The 17,968-nt window shown below is 37.3% G+C and overlaps 1 protein-coding gene across 2 annotated transcripts in view; it reads left to right on the top strand.

Annotated features, from left to right (window-relative positions):
* The window catches only part of Nos (Nitric oxide synthase), a 48,202-nt gene that overhangs the window by 2,701 nt on the left and 27,533 nt on the right, over nucleotides 1-17,968 (top strand). For both annotated transcript variants that reach the window (XM_089465375.1, XM_089465376.1), the window contains exons 2-5: nucleotides 6,145-7,110; nucleotides 8,070-8,184; nucleotides 16,392-16,528; nucleotides 16,603-16,765. In XM_089465375.1, coding sequence (XP_089321501.1) covers nucleotides 6,470-7,110; nucleotides 8,070-8,184; nucleotides 16,392-16,528; nucleotides 16,603-16,765 — 1,056 coding nt within the window. In that variant the 5' untranslated portion in view covers nucleotides 6,145-6,469. The remainder of the gene's footprint in view (nucleotides 1-6,144; nucleotides 7,111-8,069; nucleotides 8,185-16,391; nucleotides 16,529-16,602; nucleotides 16,766-17,968) is intronic.

Here is a 17,968-nt window from a genome sequence, read left to right as displayed (position 1 = left end):
CATTGAATGCTTTATTTATTTTTACATACGAATGTGTATACATAAATATATGTTTTTTAACTTAGCATTTTAGCATATTCAAAAGTTACAGTTAATATATCTAAAAGAACCACCAATGTTTTTATATTTGTATTTAAAAATATTATTTTAATTAAAATATACAAATATGTACGTTTTATTTCTCATATGCAAAGCTGAGCTCGGCTCAATTAATGAAACTCAATGAAACTCAAGTGTGTTTGTTGAATGTTGTTCCCGAATGGGTTATCCCTTTTATGATTAACTTTCATGCATTATTTAGCGCCCACTTTATAGATTACTACATGATACACGTTGTGCTTTGGCTTTCGTACAACCCACATTTGATGTTCTCTCGTAATTTATGCCACATTCATGCCGTTGCCCGGCTCAAAGTCGAGTACGCCCCATGTTTGTGGGGCATAATGAATGCTTTGAGTCAGCTTTTACATATCAATTTCAAATAACAATATATAAATATTGACAGGGGCCGGGCAGGCAAAACAGGCGCAGCTGCGACTGACATGATCCAAGAATGCGTAGCCCAAACAAAGTGTGAATATTTATTTTGTATAACATACACCCACATTTCATTTTTATTTTCCTTATGCTTTTCACCAGCAGCAAGTACGCATACTTAATGCCGTTTGTAAATAACTGGAGCTGGCTGGCAGCCTTCAAAGGCCGAACCTTTTGCACGCCATATCCTTTCATATGTTAATCCCGCCGAGAGCTGCGCCAGCTGTGAAGCGGATTACTCAGTTAGTCAGTTTAGAGTCGCCCAGACTGCGTTTACCTTGCCGAACCACAAAGGCTAGACTATATATGCATGTAGTGAGGAGTGCAGAGAGAGCTGGTCCAAGTTACAATTTTATTATTTATTTTCAGACGTCCGTCGCACTTCATATGTGCAAATTTTATTATTCCTACTTTTTTTTATATTTACAATTTCTATATTTGCATAAGGAGAAAAATGAACTTAAAACGATCTGTGGACTGAGCTATACTTTTGACAGGCTTGCAGTATAAATGTGTGTGTGTGAGCAGCCAACACTTTATGGCTGACCCGCCCGCAAAAGTATGCTAAATTTTTTTGGAAACCAACTGCTTTCGCTGTTTGGCTCCGGCCCAAACATTTAAATGGGTTTTCTTAACAGATTTTGTACTTTTCTTGCTGCTTATTTGCATTGCTGGTGTTGAGATTTTTTTTTTTTTTTTTTTTTTTTTTTGTATATTTTTTGTCAGCTTTGCCTTTGTATTTGTGGAACTGCGATTTCTTCTTGTGTTTTTTCCCCCTTTTTTCTGGTTCTGTGTTGTCATTTGAGATAATATGAAAAGCATTCAGGCTTTGGAGCCTTTGTCCTTTTGTTTCGCCGTCGCCTTTGATTGCACTTGAGTTTATTTTAAAGCAATTGATTGGATTCGAAACGATGATTGCGAAATCTGGCTGTGTTAAGTGGTTTGGAATACGTGCTGAAGCGTAACTGGTTATATCTTCTGCTAGTTGGCTGCTTTGCTGAGCAAACAGTTTGTGCACGGAAGAGGAAATGAATTATTAAGATGTTAGGTCATGTCGCATTTCTTAACATGAAACAAGTCAATTATATTGAAGAGGTAAAAAGTGAGGCTGAATATCTAGAGAATTGTCTTTTATGGAGAATTCCTTATAACTGTCTTTGAGAAACTGTCCCAATAGCAACCTTTTTAAAAACAAGATATAAATGTCGAGAACTCACTTTGGAGTTTAATTTTTTTCGTTGATAATCCAAATAATTGGTTTACTTACTCTTGAAGCATTTCTAGCAATCCTAACTTGAACATTTTCATCCGTCATATTCACAGCTTCCAAATGAAACAGCGTAATATCGCAAGTCTTTTTGTCCATTAACATTGACTTTCATATTGCTCTCATTTTGGGTCACCCTAAACAATGCTGACCACCAACATATGCTTGTAATACCCATTCGGCTGCAGTCTCTTATGGCCAACTAACTGGCTTGGCCACACTCAATCACTTTGACTAAGTGCCAAAATGGCCAACAGCTAAGAAAATAGCAGCAACTGTTGGCTATCAGCAATAAAAATAGACTTATCAGGGCGGGCAATTAATTGATTGATTGATTGATTAGCTCAGTCAGCAACTGCAGCAACAACAACAACAATAGCAACAACAACCACAGCAACAAAACCAAAACAAATTAAACAAAATAAACCAAATTGTGGTTCATCATTTTCATTTGCTTAAGCATTTCGTCAAAACCAACAATAATAAAAATCAAATCGAGCGAGAGAGAGAGAGATAGAGAGAGACAGAGTAATACAATATGAAAGAGACAGCTGTTGTTATTTATGTGTGTGTGTGTGCCAAACAAACAAGGAAATCAAAGCGAATGTTTATGTGTGTGATTTGAATTTAAATGCGAGTCAAGCCTAAATACTAATGGCACCATCTAACGGCTCTGTTTAGCCTCGCTTTGTTTTAATGCCAGCATGAAATGTTTATGGACCAGTTGCAGAAAAAAAGAAGTGAAAGGGGCTCAGCCAACTGCACAATGCTCATTCACAGTTCAAAAGGAATAGAGCTTATTTAAATATATTTACTTATTTATTTCTTTTATAATATTCATCACAGTTAAAAAAAAAGCTAAACTTAAACATTTTAAATAAAATTATTTCCATTCGAATTTTTTTTCATGAATGCATAAGTCTCTTTGTAGAGGTGCACCTGAAAGTTATTTGCAGGGGTTCCATGGGCCTGAATTTAGACGCCATCGAAATGCTTAATACAAAATATTTGATTAACGTATAAAGTAAAGAGAGCATAGAATATGGAATATAGAGATTAGAGGTGTATGGTAACTCTTAGTCTTTGGTAAGTCTTATTTTAAAGTTTCCTAGTGTGTTAGGGACGGATGTCTTTTGTTTACCATGCTATTAATGAATAAAATTATTTAAGCCTTATGTATTATTCTATTCTTATATATTTACGAAATTTTCAAAGCTCTACCTTCAACGTTGTCAACGACTTAGTTATAAATAATAAAATGATTTATCGATTTGCCACAAAATCTTTATATGTACTTCACGCAGAGAAGAGCAGATATAAGCTTATATTCCCTATTATTCTGTATTCCCCTTATATTCTGTAGCTTCTATAAAGGCAATGATTTGTCTTCATACACACTGACGAATGTTAACCTAGGCAGAGATTACACAAAGCCAATATACTCTCTCACTTATTGAATGCGCTCCAGCTGCAAATCAAAGGCCAACTGAGTTCTGTTCGATGGATGCTGATTCAGTCAACCGATTCTGTTGGCGGTCAACAATATGTCGTTCAATCATTTTGTGTATTTGTGTGGATGAGTGTGTGCCTGTGTGGGTGTAAGTCAGTTTATATGCTATTCTTCATGTGGTGTTTTTCCATACACTCGGATCAGAGTAGCTACGATTAGCTCACAATATTCAACTAACAAATGAATGAAATTTTGAATGATTATTAGTTATTAGAATTAGCTTTGCATAGAGAAAACATTTATGGAATATCCAAAATTTAATTTAAATATTTAAAAAATATATATACAATATATATTTATATTTAAATATATATATTTTATCTGCTCTGCTGTAAATTTCAAATTAAAATTCCTAAAGACTCATGAAAAATAAGGGTATTTAATGTGAGATTGATTCAAAGCCCTGCTTAAACAGACTTGATGTAACAAAATTTAATGACGGCAGAGAGTAGATGTGATCAGAGAATGCCAAGTTGGCAAATAGTTGAATTATTTACGGGTCATTTGCTTAGGTTGCTATAATTATAACACAAAACAGGAACAAAATTGAGGAGGTGTTGGTTAAAGTACGCTTGAGAAGACTTTCTATGGATTTGTATAAAGTATTGAAATTTACTTGGAAAAATCTAAGAATATTAAATGTAAATAAATAACTTTGTTAAATAGAATTTAAAGCTGCTCAGTTAAAAAGCTAGGGAGCTACACATCGGCAGAGTTCCGTATAAAGTACTTTCCTTTAATGTAAATAAAATTATGCTACCCAGCCACAAAAGTCAGCTGCCTTTGGCTTAAGAACTTGATATATATGAATGTAAATGTATATTAAATATATTTGTTGGCCCGCTGCCCAGTCCTCTCACCTGGCCAACTGTTGATAATGCATTGTATTTGCTTTTGGGTGAGCGGGCGAGGCGGGCGGAGGAGGCAACAGCTGCGGCTGTCTGAACGGAAGCAGGCGCGAATGAGTTAACAAAATAAAAGGATTCTGATGAAAATTTCGCATGTTGCCTCAAAAACTTCAGCAGCTGGCGCCGAGTGGGCGTGAAGAGCCCACTCGAATGTTGTTAATGCGAAGGTTAAGGTTCAAGTCTTTCAAATACAGCTTAGCGAAAACAACGGCTGTGCGGCAGCTGTTGCCTGTTTATGGCGAATGGTGAATTAATCGGCCCTCGACTAACTTTAAGGTGTTCTAAATTGAAAAGTTCATAAGGAGCCAGAGTCGCAGTCAGTTGTTGATTAAGCAATTTATATTGTGCTGCAGTCGCACACACATAATGAAGCCGCAGCTGAAGAGCGGAAATTTCGTTTGTGGCTGGCGCTGCTCATCAGCCGGCAAATTGCCATAAAGATACTTTTAATTGCTACTAAGTGCCGACAGAGCCAGCGCAGCCAGCAGCGCACTTATCTAGCCAAAGGCAAATGAAACGCTCTCGCAAGCCTTGGCAGCCGTCTCCTGCAAGTCCCCAAAGGAAAGGCGGCAAAGGACATTGCGCTCGCTGCTGAGTTATAGTTGCGGGAATTGTTGTTCTGGAAAAGTAAATGTACGTTGCTTGATTTCAAACTTAATGGGCTGCGCACTGACTTTGACTTCCCCACCACACCACACCACGCCCCGCCACGCCTCTCTCTCATCTCACCCTGCCAGCAGTTCAAAAGTGAAACAACTGCGAGTTAAGTAGATAGGGATCCAGCTGGCAGCTCGGGCAATAAAGTTAGGTGTTCAATTGAGCGGTTGGCTAAGTGCGTAGAACCAATTGGAACTGGTGCGATGAAAGTCGCTTCTCAGCAAATTGCCCCAGACTTAAAGGCGTAAAGTCAAAAGTAGAACGTGAATTAAACAGGACATTTAGTTAGTATAAAGTGTTATAATTGTTGGTGTATTTTAATTAAAAATTTACTTTTATATAAATGTGATATAAATTTTTTTAAATATTTACATTAAAATAAATATATTCAATAATATTTTGTAAATATTTTTATTAAAATAATAATATGCAAATATTTAAGATATTTCAAATTAAATTGGTAGGCTCAGTTAATAAAAATTTAATTCAATATTATTAATAATTTATTTGAATGTGAATTTCTTCCTATTAAAAATATCATTTTTGCTATTTAATCTAAAAAAAAAATCTATAAAAACATAATTTATTCTAAATTTGATTTACTTTATTTGTATTTGTTTATAAATGTTTGCAATTTACTTACAAAATTTACAAAATTAAAAAAAATTTATTATTGAATATATTACAAAAATTTAAATAATAAAAAAATTTAATTGAATTGGTAAATGAAAAATAATTAAAAATCAATATACATTATTAAATAATAAATAAATAATAAATAATAAATAATAAATAATAAAGAATAAATAATAAATAATAAATAATAAATAATAAATAATAAATAATAAATAACAAATAATAATAAATAATAAATAATAAATAATAAATAATAAATAATAAATAATAATAATAAATAATAAATAATAAATAATAAATAATAAATAATAAATAATAAATAATAAATAATAAATAATAAATAATAAATAATAAATAATAAATAATAAATAATAAATAATAAATAATAAATAATAAATAATAATAAATAATAAATAATAAATATAATGAGTTTACAATAATAAGCAAATTTCAGTAACAATTAAATTGAAATCATATTTTAATTGGCTTTGCATAATTTGAATTATATCATATTATTTGCTTTATTTGCCCAAATTAAATGTAAACTTTTTAGCCACGTTTCTCATTTCGCATTCTCATATTGGCCATTTGCTTGATTCACTGATTGCTCAACTAATGTTCGCTTAAAGTTTTCAATCTGCAGAAAAAAACTCGAGGAGCAACAAAGAAACAACTGGAAACCAATTGGCTGTGGCTTGCTGTCCAGAGAGCAAAGCTGAACTTTGTCGTTTTTTTTAAAGTTCGTTGATTTTCCTTCATTTTTTTCGGTTTACTTTTCTCGTCATTCTTTAAGAGAATTTAATCAAAAGTTGTGCTGAGCTCGAGAGGGTTTCAAGTTCACCTGTGCTGGCTGCATTCTAAATAAACGAGGCTAACAATCAAAAGGAGAAGAGAGCAAAAAAGGAGAAAAGTGGAAAAAAGTCTTGCACAAAATCAAACCAAACCAAATACAACATGTCGCAGCATTTCACATCGATATTTGAGAACCTGCGCTTTGTGACTATCAAGCGTACAACAAACACGCAGCCACAACAACAACACCAACAACAGCAGCAGCAGCAACAACAGCAATCGCCGCTGCCCACGCCAAAGCCAACTCCCGTCGAGCCAAATAAAATCAAAGCCAAAACTCAGGCAGCACTAAACGGCAATGGGCAGCTCTTGAGCACAAATCTTGGCGGCGTCGCTGCCACCACCAGCCATGAAGTGGACCACAGCAAAGGCGCGTCTGGCACGACCGCAGGCGCAGTAAGTGCTGTCGCCGGCGGCGGTGGCGGTGGCGGTGGCGTTGGCGTTGGCGTTGGCGGCACGCCATTGAAGCACCACAAGCGCACCAGCATTCCCACATCGTCGCCACAGCCGGGACGCGAGAGACGCGGCACCAACACCAGCATCGTCGTGGAGTTGGATGATGGGGCTGGCAGTGGCGGTGGCGGTGGCGGTGGCGTTAGTGGTAGTAGTGTGGGCCAGAGTGCGGCCGGTGCTTCAGGCAGTGGCACGGCATCCAGTAAAAGTTCGCGCGAACTTTCACCTACGCCCAAAAACGCACAGCAGCCGCGAAAAATGTCCCAGGATCATCGTTCGCGTGCCGGCAGGTGAGACGAACCCATCTACACACACACACACACCTGCACATGTCATAAATCATATTTACAAATTAAGGATAAAAAATGAATGAAGAACTAGAAAATATTATGAATGACTTTTGCCATGAAACGGGCGGAAGGGAGAAAGCCCAAGTTTGTATTATATTCAAGAAAGTTGAGACTTTGGCAGGAGTTTGCGAAAATAAATGAATATCACAGAGCAGATATAAGAATTATTTATAATATTTAAAAAAAAAATCAGATTATTAATTCAAAGTTATAGCGATTCAATTATGAAAGAGATATAAAAAATATTTATAATTTATTTATAGTTATAATATATTTATATATTTTATTTATATTTATAATAAATTTATAAATATTCTGTACCTTTATCATTTATAGTCACAAAGATTTTCTTACATACTTGGATCTACTTATAAATTGCTTTCTTTAGAGTAACTCAGCTCTCAATTCTAATCTAATCTAAAAATTGTTATAGATTTTTTGAGATATATTCTTCAACTTGTCTATGTATTTCCAGCAGTTACAAAAAAAAAAAAAAAAAAAAAAAAAAAAAAAATTAAAATCAAATATTAACAAAATAGTTAAATATAGCAGAGGTTCACAGTTTATTTCAATTAACGCCTATACAAAGTTAAGACATTTTTTAAATTTTTACTAAGAGGGATATCAATGCTTATGCAAGTTTATAGTATAAATTCAAATAAAAAGTAACATATTTAATTTTCATAATAAACCAATGAATTACTAAAGTTCATGAAAGTCGTTTATAGCATATATAATTTTGGAATTTAGTACTATATTTTATATTTGTAATTCTTATTATAAATGCTATAAATTGTGAGTAAATTAGTTGAGCTACTTTTTAATACGAATTTATACTAAAAACGTAATTAAATTTATTTCATTGTCATCTTCTTGAACTTTGATTTTCCATTGCACAGCTTCATGCACTTGGACGACGAGGGACGCAGCCTGCTGATGCGGAAGCCGATGCGCCTGAAGAACATCGAGGGCCGGCCGGAGGTGTATGACACGCTGCACAGCAAGGGACGCGAGGTAGGTCACGTTTCAATTTGAGTTTCTGTTACACATACAAGTCATAATTAGTTGTTGCACGTGAGCCTGGAGCTGGGGCATCTCAGCTCAGCAGCTGAGCTGGGGCGTGTCTTTTGGGCTAGGACTAAGATGCTGCGCGTTTGGCTACGTCATGAATGGGAATGTGCAATAAAAATGGCAGTAAAACAATTCGCAGTATGTTTTCTCTCCTCTCTTCCTCTCTCTCTCTCCCTTTGTGTGGAGCGTAAAGAAGTTTTTTTCGCTCAAATGCCAAGCACAGAGGAGAAGAAAAAACCATTGCATACTTCCAGGAGTTATTTAATACTCATGATGCTGCTAGTTGGCTATGTAATTGTGTGGGTGTGTGGGTGTGCGGCTGTGTGTGCGTGTGTGTGGTTGTTTGTTTGTTTGCGCGTGTTATTTTTGTTGCCTGCAATTTTAACGTTTACTGCAGCTTGTTATGTAAAAGTTGTGCGTGCCCGGTCCAGGATTAAAAGGACTTCGCATTTGTCGACCCCATTGACGCTTGGAGCCAAGTGTGCACAACGTAATGAAGTAGCTAGAAAGTCCCTTAATTCATGCGTGTGTGTGTGTGTGTGTGTGTCGTTTGTTGTTTTTAGTAATCCCTGTTGCGGTTAGCTGGGCAAAGCAGCGAAACATAGTTTTCACTCAACTTAAAGCTGTGGCCAACTTTACAACTAATGGCATTTGCGCTATTTGCGTTCCTTGAAAAGTTTGAGCTCATATAAAAATTACTTAATTACTCGCACGCCATTAAATTAAATTAACAAATAATGCGGCCATCGCATAATTCAAGTGCTGCACCAGATAAGGCAAGCCAAAAAAATATAAGAAGAGATGCTGCAACTGCAACTGCGACTGCGATTTGAAACCCATTAGGCCAAATCGTAGATAGAAGTTGGGGTGTGCCGCATTACAGCAGCTGCAAAAAGACGTCGCGACGTGTTGGCACTAAAGTTGGCAACCAACCTCAATTAGCCAAGTCAAGCCCGAGCAGCAGTTGCCTGGCTAATTAAGTCAGCGGCGTCGGAAATGGCGCTACGAATCCGTTTCTTTTTTTTCTTCTTTGCAATCAAATTTCATTGCATAACACTCGACCATGCCCACTGCGCCCTGGCCGGCCTCCCCCTGCTGCAGCTGCCATCAGTTGAATTTTAATGCGCAAAGCGCATAAAATTATGCTATGCAAAATATTTGCGCTTGCCGCCATTTTGTTTAAGTAGGGCCCTCGACTTTAGTTGCCCTGGGAAAACACTCGACTTGCCACTTGCCACTTGTAATGCAAATTTCCATTGGCCCACCTGCCCACCTGCCCACCTGCTAATTATAATAAGCGACTGGCTGGGAGAGTAGCTGAATCTGCTGCTTTCATAGATGTTAGCGTTCCCCTTCAAGGAAATTAAACTTTATGTCATCCGACTGGAATGCGCAGCTCAAATGTCTTAACATGCCGTCAATTAAATGGCCCACAATGTTGCACGTACACCTACACACACACACACACACACACACACACCTAAACACCTTCACACACCCACATGTATGCTAAGCGCTCCAAACTATATCCCGCACAGCTTTTATGGCTGCTTTGGCCATTAAACCATATGTGAGCTTTAAACTCTTAGTTATGCCCGAGTGCAAACAAAAAAGTCAACATAAAGCCGAGATTTCGGGTAATTAAAATTTATTTATGCGAAGCATCGTTTAGTTGGGGTAAGTTTTACAAACAGCTTTCAAGGTTTTCTAGAGAGATTTGAATACAAAGAATTTTAAGCGTCATTAAAATTTGATGGCAGATTTATTTATTAGATTTCTATAAATATTCCTATATTTTAATGCATATAGAGGCTTCATCTTATAATTCGAAATTCAAGTTAAAATTCTTGCTAAGCCTTAGCTAAAAGTACTCCACAAAGAATTAGAATTAAGCTAACTAAACATGTGCTTGGAAATTGTTAAGCAAATATTCAGTCTCTTAGTCAACATGTTCTAAATACGAGTAATCACAAGTAAACAGTCACTTAAGCCATTTAAGCCAGAGTATTTACAGAGTATTTCCCATTCAACCTTCTCTCACCTCCACCATTTCGGGAAAAGTTTCTTCTTTTAAATGTACTTTGTTTGTCTTTATTGTTTTGTTTCAATTGTTCTTCATAATATTCAAAATATTAGTTTAATTCAAGCGTAGAGTTTCTCTTGCTAATATTTTTGGAATTTCACTCGGAGAAAAAGTTGTTCAGAATTTGGAGTTTGAACTAAAAAGTGGCATGTAAAGGTGTTAATTATGTTGTCAAAACAAAACTGAAAAAAATATGTACAAATTTTGAATTATTTATAGAAAAATTAGTGAATGCTCAGAATTGTAATGATTAGAAATAAAACAAGTAAGAAAACTCTAGTCGAGAGTGCTCGACTAGATACTACCCTGAACCCAACAAATAAAAATGCTCATTTAGTATGGCTGAAATTTCAATTTCGATGTATTTAAAAATATAAATAAAATACCAAACTCATTTAATAAAATATAAAAATATTTTGAAATAATTAAAAAAAAATTAACATCAGTTGCATCGACCGGGATTCGAACCGCGACTCCTCGGTCGAGCGTCATGCTGCTAACACACTAGGCCACCTCACTCCTGCTAGTGGCGCTGGCAAAACTCAAATAGATTTACTGCTGCAGCGCCATCTACCAAAACTAAATGAAACTAACTGCTGATGTGATTCTAAGAATCTGCTAGAATAACCAAACTATTAAAAACGCACATAAAGTATAGTTAAAATTTCAATTTCGGTGTATTTAAAAATATAAATTAAATAGAAAACGTATTTATGAAAATATAAAAATATTTTGAAACAATTAAAAAAAAAAAACATCAGTGTTGCACCGATCGGGATTCGAACCGCGACTTCTTGATCGAGCGTCATGCACCTAACACACTAGGCCACCCCACTCCTGCTGGTGGCGCTGGCAAAACTCAAATAGATTCACTGCTGCAGCGCCATCTACCAAAACTAAACGAAACTAACAGCTGATGTGATTCAACGAATGTTTTTGTTGTAGCTGCTGCACGTGCGTTTGTTAATTGGCCAAATATTTGATTATTTTTTATTAATTTTTGACTGAACGGAATTTAATGAAACTTTCAGCATATGATCTACATATTATATTGAATATTTGAGAAATTTGAAAAAAGAAAAATCATTCACAATTAGCTATAGAGGCACCTGATTTGAACTTGAATGTTTTTACTCGATAAAAACATAACGGGATGATTTATCGAATTTTAAAAGCAAACTCGACGTCCGCGCTGTATATACGGTCATTTTAAAAAAAAATTCAAGTCTCTAGCTCTTATATCTTCGGAAATCGACGCGTTCAAACATACGGACAGACGGACAGACGGACAGACGGACAGACGGACGGACGGACAGACGGACAGACGGACAGACGGACAGACAGACAGACGGACAGGGCTAAATCGACTCAGCTCGTCGCCCTGATCAAGAATATATATACTTTGTGGGGTCTGCCACGCCTCCTTCTGCCTGTTACATACATTTCAACAAAACCATTATACCCTGATTTCCCATTTTCAATGGGTTCAGGGTATAAATATTGAAGCGAGTAATATAATATGAGCGAATATAATAAATCAAAATGACATTAAAGCATTAACTTGTGTTTTTTTTTTTTTTTTTTTTTTTTTTTTTTTTTTTTTTTTAAATATCATGAAACCATTGAAAATGGGAATTAGCATGTAATAAATCTTGATAAATCTATATAATAGTCAGAAGGAGGCGTGTTAGACAGGTATATACAAACTATTTCTTCCTTTACTTTCCATTAAGTATTTCCTCTAAGTAATTCTTCTAAGAACTTTTTCTTCTGTGTGTTTGTTCGAGTATTTCCTTGTCTTTGCTTAAATCTTTCCTTCATGAATTATGCTAATCCCTCCCTCTTAGTATTTTTTTAATGATTTTCCTTTAAGTCTTTCCTCTAAGAATTCTTTTAAGTATTTCTTCCAAGTATTTCTTCCAAGTATTTTCTCTTAGTATTTTCTCTTAGTATTTTCTCTAAGTATTTGCTCTAAGTCCTTCATGCTTACCTGAACGATCACACAATTCACTTTACTTTACTTTACTGCACTGCACTACTGACCCCCACCAGGCATGGGCGACTGAAGAAACGCTGCAGCTGCTGCCCTTTATATAGGGCGAGTTTTACTCAATGACGAAGTCGCTCTCAAATGTAGAGCCCGACACCAGGTAGAGATCGTTGCAGTTGAGTTCTAAGTGACCAATGGGAGCACTCTCAGCTGCTTCGGGCATGCTAGCTTCGTTCGACTCGAATATAAATACGAAATGAATATTGCTGCATACATATATACAACTTAATGATCTTTTGTAGCTCTTCATGGTTCCTTGCTTTTGTTAGGCAGCAGACAGAGACAGACAGGGAGACAGACAGAGAGAAACATATACAGACAGAGATGAGCAAATAAACACGTATAGTTACATCGGATTACGTCATTAGGTTGCTCAATAAATTATGTATGCTTGGAAAGACTAAATGTTGATATGCCTACAGTTTACTCCCTCTCATTGGGTTACGCTTCAACCATTTACTTTTGTCTAGAGTCATTTATTTAGTAAGTAAGCGCATATGCAGCTCGTTTTGATTCTCACAGCAGCCAGTAATTTTTAAAACTTTTTCCTTAAGCGGCGCATAAATTTTTAATGCGAAAAAAGCTTGAAAAATTTGCAACAAAAAAGTGCAAATTTGGCGTACGCCAGAGCAAAGTAAATGCAGGCAACCACCATGCCACGCCCACCAGTGCCCGGCTGCTGAGGCGTAGAGCGAAACTTATACGCCAAACTTTAAGCGCACTCAAATATACTACATGTGTATGTGTGTGTGAGTGTATTTATTTGACGCGTTGCAGCTGCAACAATTTCCGTTTCCGGCGCGTTTGCGACCGTCGAGCTGGTTCTGTTGTTGTTGTTGCTGTTGTTGCTGCTTTGTGTTTATATTTACATAAAACAATTTGGAAGAACTTTGTTTGTTGTTTCTTGGTAGCGTAGGTAAGGGGAAGAGGGGAGGGAGGAGGGTGCGTGTGTGTGGCTGTTAACCAGTTAATGGGCGTGGCAGCAACGACAGCAGTAGTAGGAGCAGCAGCAGCAGAAGCAGGAGCAGCAGGAGCAGCAGTAGCAGCAGGAGCAGGAGTAGTAGCAGGAGCAGCACTCTCGCAAATTATTTGCATTTGCGGGCACCCGAAAAATTCATTTGCCAGTCCTTAGGTTTCTTCAAATCTGCGCAGCCAAAAGGTCTGTTTGACTTATGAGATTTTTCTCTCCTTTGATATGGAAAAAGCTAATTTTAAAGCTTGGAAAAGTGAAAAACATATTGCACTGCCAAAATGAGGTATGCGAGTAGTTGCAGCTCGTGTGGGCGTGTCAACGACTGCTTTTACTTATTAGAACTATCATTTTCAAGTGGTTGCAATTAAATTGCGTCATTGCGTGGGTGTAAGTGTGTGTGTGTGTATGAGTGTATTTTGACGGAGTGTTAGTTTGTTTACATCTGGTGGTTGCTGCTGCTGTTTGCATTGTGCATAAATTTGTCGCGCGCAGTTGAGTGAAAATTGGCAAAGTTTATGCCACAGCCGTGTGGCAGGACTCGGCCATTTTTCCCTGTGAGTGTGTGTGTGTGTGTGTATATGTGCGTGGTTGGTGCTTGCAGTTTATTGTGGTTAAGTTGCTTGAAGGGCTCATAAATTAACAACTTTAATTTACCGTGTGGTTTTTTTAGCATGCGACTCTAAGCGAATGTGGAGCAGCTGGAAAGAGTTGAAAAATGTGGGGCAATGCTTAGTAAATAAATGCATAAATTGGCCTTAAGAGACCAATTGTGGATATAAATGTAAGAACATGAAAATTGAATGAATATAACTCAAATAGACAAATGTATGATTAATTATTGAGATGAAAATTAGGAGAGTAAGTAAGATTCATTTGAGTTATTTTTGCCTTCTTCTGTGGTAAAGTCATCCGATGAACATGGTTTTTTGGGAGTACGGTGTGTAGTTATATGTGGGTATTATATCTCCACATCTCTACATTAGTATTTTTTCTCGTTCAGGATTGCGTATGTACCACACAGCATCAATGAAACCTCTGAGGGAATGGTGCGGGCTCTACATATGTATATTGTTCCATATATTCAAATGGGGGCCAGTTTACTTTTGGTTAAAGTATTTTGGTTTTAATTAAAAATTTGGGCTTGAGTGACCAAAACATATTTGACCATTTCCCTTAATTGTATGTGCTATCTTTCCCATAGATCATATAAGTTTAATTATATCATGCATATTAGCTTGCGAGCTGGAAAGGTGGCTTCATTTCATAGAGAGCTGTAGATGTTGTACGAAAACCTAGAAAATATCATGTAAGCCTTTGGCTAACCACAGATCCAATATTATAACTAATGACTCACCTGTGTAGCCATCAGTTCTGTGGGTCTTAGAGCTAGTTTAGGTGCAGGGGAGCTTAAAGAAAACGTTATTAAAAACAATATTTCAAAGTCAACCAGACTTAACTATGTGCTAGCATTAAAAATATTCAATGAAAATTATTTTAATATTTCATTTATAAATATATACAAATCTTAAGTAGGTTGATAAAGAACGAGCTCTCCAAATCTTCAACTCTCGCCCTAATTATACAAGTTTAACAAGTTGTGCAAGTGCTTCAGCGAATCTCTCAGGTGCTCACGTGGCGTATGTGTAATGTGATTGTCACAGTCGCCGAGCCGCAGACAAAAGCTGGAGGTAAATTCTCTTGAGCACCTTTTATAAGAGTCTCAATTCACTTTTCTCCAGCCAATTCAAAAGCTCAACTGCCTGTGAAAACAAACTAATTATGACCGCGGGTGGCTTTGCCACTGCGCTTCCAGGCATTGGCGTTGGCGTTGGCGCTGAGTAAATTAAGCCAAGGTAAAGACAGGTAAGAGCGAAGAAAAATGAAAAAACAAAACAGCAGCAAGCGAGCAGGGCAGCTGTCAGTGGGGGTAGGATGAATTGAGGAGGGATTGCAAGAGTGGATTTATAGAGAAGAGGCAGGTAGATGTTGACTAGATGAGGTAAGACTTGATAATACTCTCGAAATGTGAGAGAGTGAGACAGAGAGAAAGTGCTAGTGAGACTGAGAATAAGAGAGAGAGAGAGAGAGGGAAAGAGAAAAAGATAGAGAGGAATATATAGCGAGAGTGAGATAGATAGTTTTCGAGAAAGAGATAGATAGCGAAAGTGAGAGAGACAGAGAGAATATCTACAGATAACGAGGCAGAGACTAAAAGCGATATAGGTAGATAAATAGGGAGATTGTGAGAGTAGATAGCGAATGTGCTTGAGAGAGAGAGAGAGAGAGGGAAAGTGAAAAAGAGATATACAGATAGAAAAAGGGCGTGATAGAGGGAGAGAGAGAGCATAAGTAAGAAAGAGTTGACTCAATACTGAGCCTCAATCATATTCAATATTGCATCCACACAGAGCATATACCCCTTTTCGCCCCCATACAGGGTATAATTACAGTGACATGCGTCATAAAAAAAGAGAAGGAGGGCGAAGACTGTGAGCTTGCTGAGAAGGAAAATGTGAGCGTAAGGCAGAAGCTAAGCAAAGGGAAAGCAACATCCGCAATTGACAGTGAAATGCTTTTTAAACGCAGCCAGCAGCAAAGGCAGGATGAATGAAGGGCAGCGGCAGCAGCTAAATTGTTGCCCAGGAAACAGCTCAAGGCGAGAAGTTGTCAGTTGTTGTTGTTGTTGCTATCGCTCCATGTGTTTCTCTGAGCCGTTTCTGTTTAATTTCATTTCCATTGCCATATTACCGTGCAGGAGCTGCTGGGGGAGCGGGGTCGGGGCAGTGTTTTCCTTATATTTTTATAGCTCCACAGAGCGCTGTCCGCTCAGTCAGCTCTGTCATTCATCTTCATTTGTCGCTACAATTAGGGCGAATGAAATGAGCAATCAAAAATTTAATTACCCAGATAAGCAATTAAATTTTTAATTAAATTGCCCGCCCCCAGCCACAGCCACATCCACCGCTGTATGTCATATTTGTGCCAAGCTTATGACTTATTTATTTAGCATCTGCCGTTACATTCGCCTGTTGCCTGTTCCTTAGATATTGTCCTGTTCGAGGGCCACCTGCACGAGCAGCATCATGAACATTGGCAACGCGCCCGTCGAGGCACGCAAAGTGGATTTGGTGCTGGAGCACGCCAAGGACTTTCTGGATCAGTACTTCACCTCGATTAAGCGGTAAGCCCCACAGTCCACGCTCAAAATGAAATATCTGCTACCAATTGACACTCGCCCGCCCGCTCCATTGACAGATCCTCTTCGGCTGCCCATGAGACGCGCTGGAAACAGGTGCGACAGAGCATCGAGACAACGGGACATTATCAACTAACCGAAACGGAGCTAATTTATGGCGCCAAATTAGCTTGGCGCAATTCTTCGCGCTGCATTGGCCGCATCCAGTGGTCAAAGCTGCAGGTGAGTCTCGCCTTTGATTTATTACCTCGCATTAGCCAGGTGAAATTTATGAACAATTTATTATTCCCAACGTAGAGTTCTTGTGGCAAGTTGAACTTGCTTTAAAATGTGGGAAGTAGCTTTATCTTTTTATACCCTGAACCCATTTTCAATGGGAAATCAGGGTATAATGGTTTTGTTGAAATGTATGTAACAGGCAGAAGGAGGCGTGGCAGACCCCACAAAGTATATATATTCTTGATCAGGGTGACGAGCTGAGTTGATTTGGCCCTGTCCGTCTGTCTGTCTGTCCGTCTGTCCGTCTGTCCGTCTGTCCGTATGTTTGAACGCGTCGATTTCCGAAGATATAAGAGCTAGAGACTTCAAATTTTTTGTAAAATGTTCGTAATTACAGCGCGGATATCGAGTTTATCATTAAAATTCGATAACTCATCCCGATCTTTTTTTATCGATGAAAAACCTTATCGAAAACTAGTTATAAAATTATATCTTCTACACCTTTATTGCTAGAGTCTCCAAATTTTGAATGTATGCTTATATGCAATTTATACAATTTTGGTTTTTGTTAAAATTTACCCTCCACCCCTAAATTCACCCCCTCACCCTCACTTTTGTAAAACGCGTATTTCAAATACTAGAGACTTGTGCTTTGGCAATTACATGCATATTCATGTTATAATCATAATCTGAAAGTTTCATGAAGATCGTACGTCCATAAAAAAAGTTATTAAACAATTAAGTTCTCATAGTAAGCGCACACTGCAGCCCATGCGTGTTTATGCGTGGGTGTTTGTATGGGTATGTGTTTGTGTATGTGTGTGTGTTTCTTGTGTAAGCTGAAAGACGCGAAAAATTATTGAAATAGCTAGCACTCCAAGGGTTCAGGGGATCTCGTAGTCGAGCAGTCTCGACTAGAGCTTTCTTACTTGTTTTTTTTTTTTTTTTTTTTTTTTTTTTTGTTATTGGTTAAGGGCATTTGAAATGAAAACGTGGAATATGTTTGAAATGGGGAAAGTAAACTGGAAGTTATATTCGATCCGGGAAACTAAAGTCAAATCTAAGATTTTAATGTCCAAATTAATATAGAAGGAGTAAATTAATATACAGGAGTAGAGGTATACTATATTCCAGAGCCCGTTTAAGCACCCTTTTAAAACTAAAATAAAATATTGCGAAAAACGATGATTTTTTTTTTAAAATTAT

The sequence above is a fragment of the Drosophila arizonae genome, chromosome 3 (genome assembly GCF_054131065.1).
Source record: "Drosophila arizonae isolate 15081-1271.41 chromosome 3, UAZ_ARI_1.0, whole genome shotgun sequence".
Taxonomy (NCBI): domain Eukaryota; kingdom Metazoa; phylum Arthropoda; class Insecta; order Diptera; family Drosophilidae; genus Drosophila; species Drosophila arizonae.
This window is presented reverse-complemented; position numbering and strand designations above follow the sequence as displayed.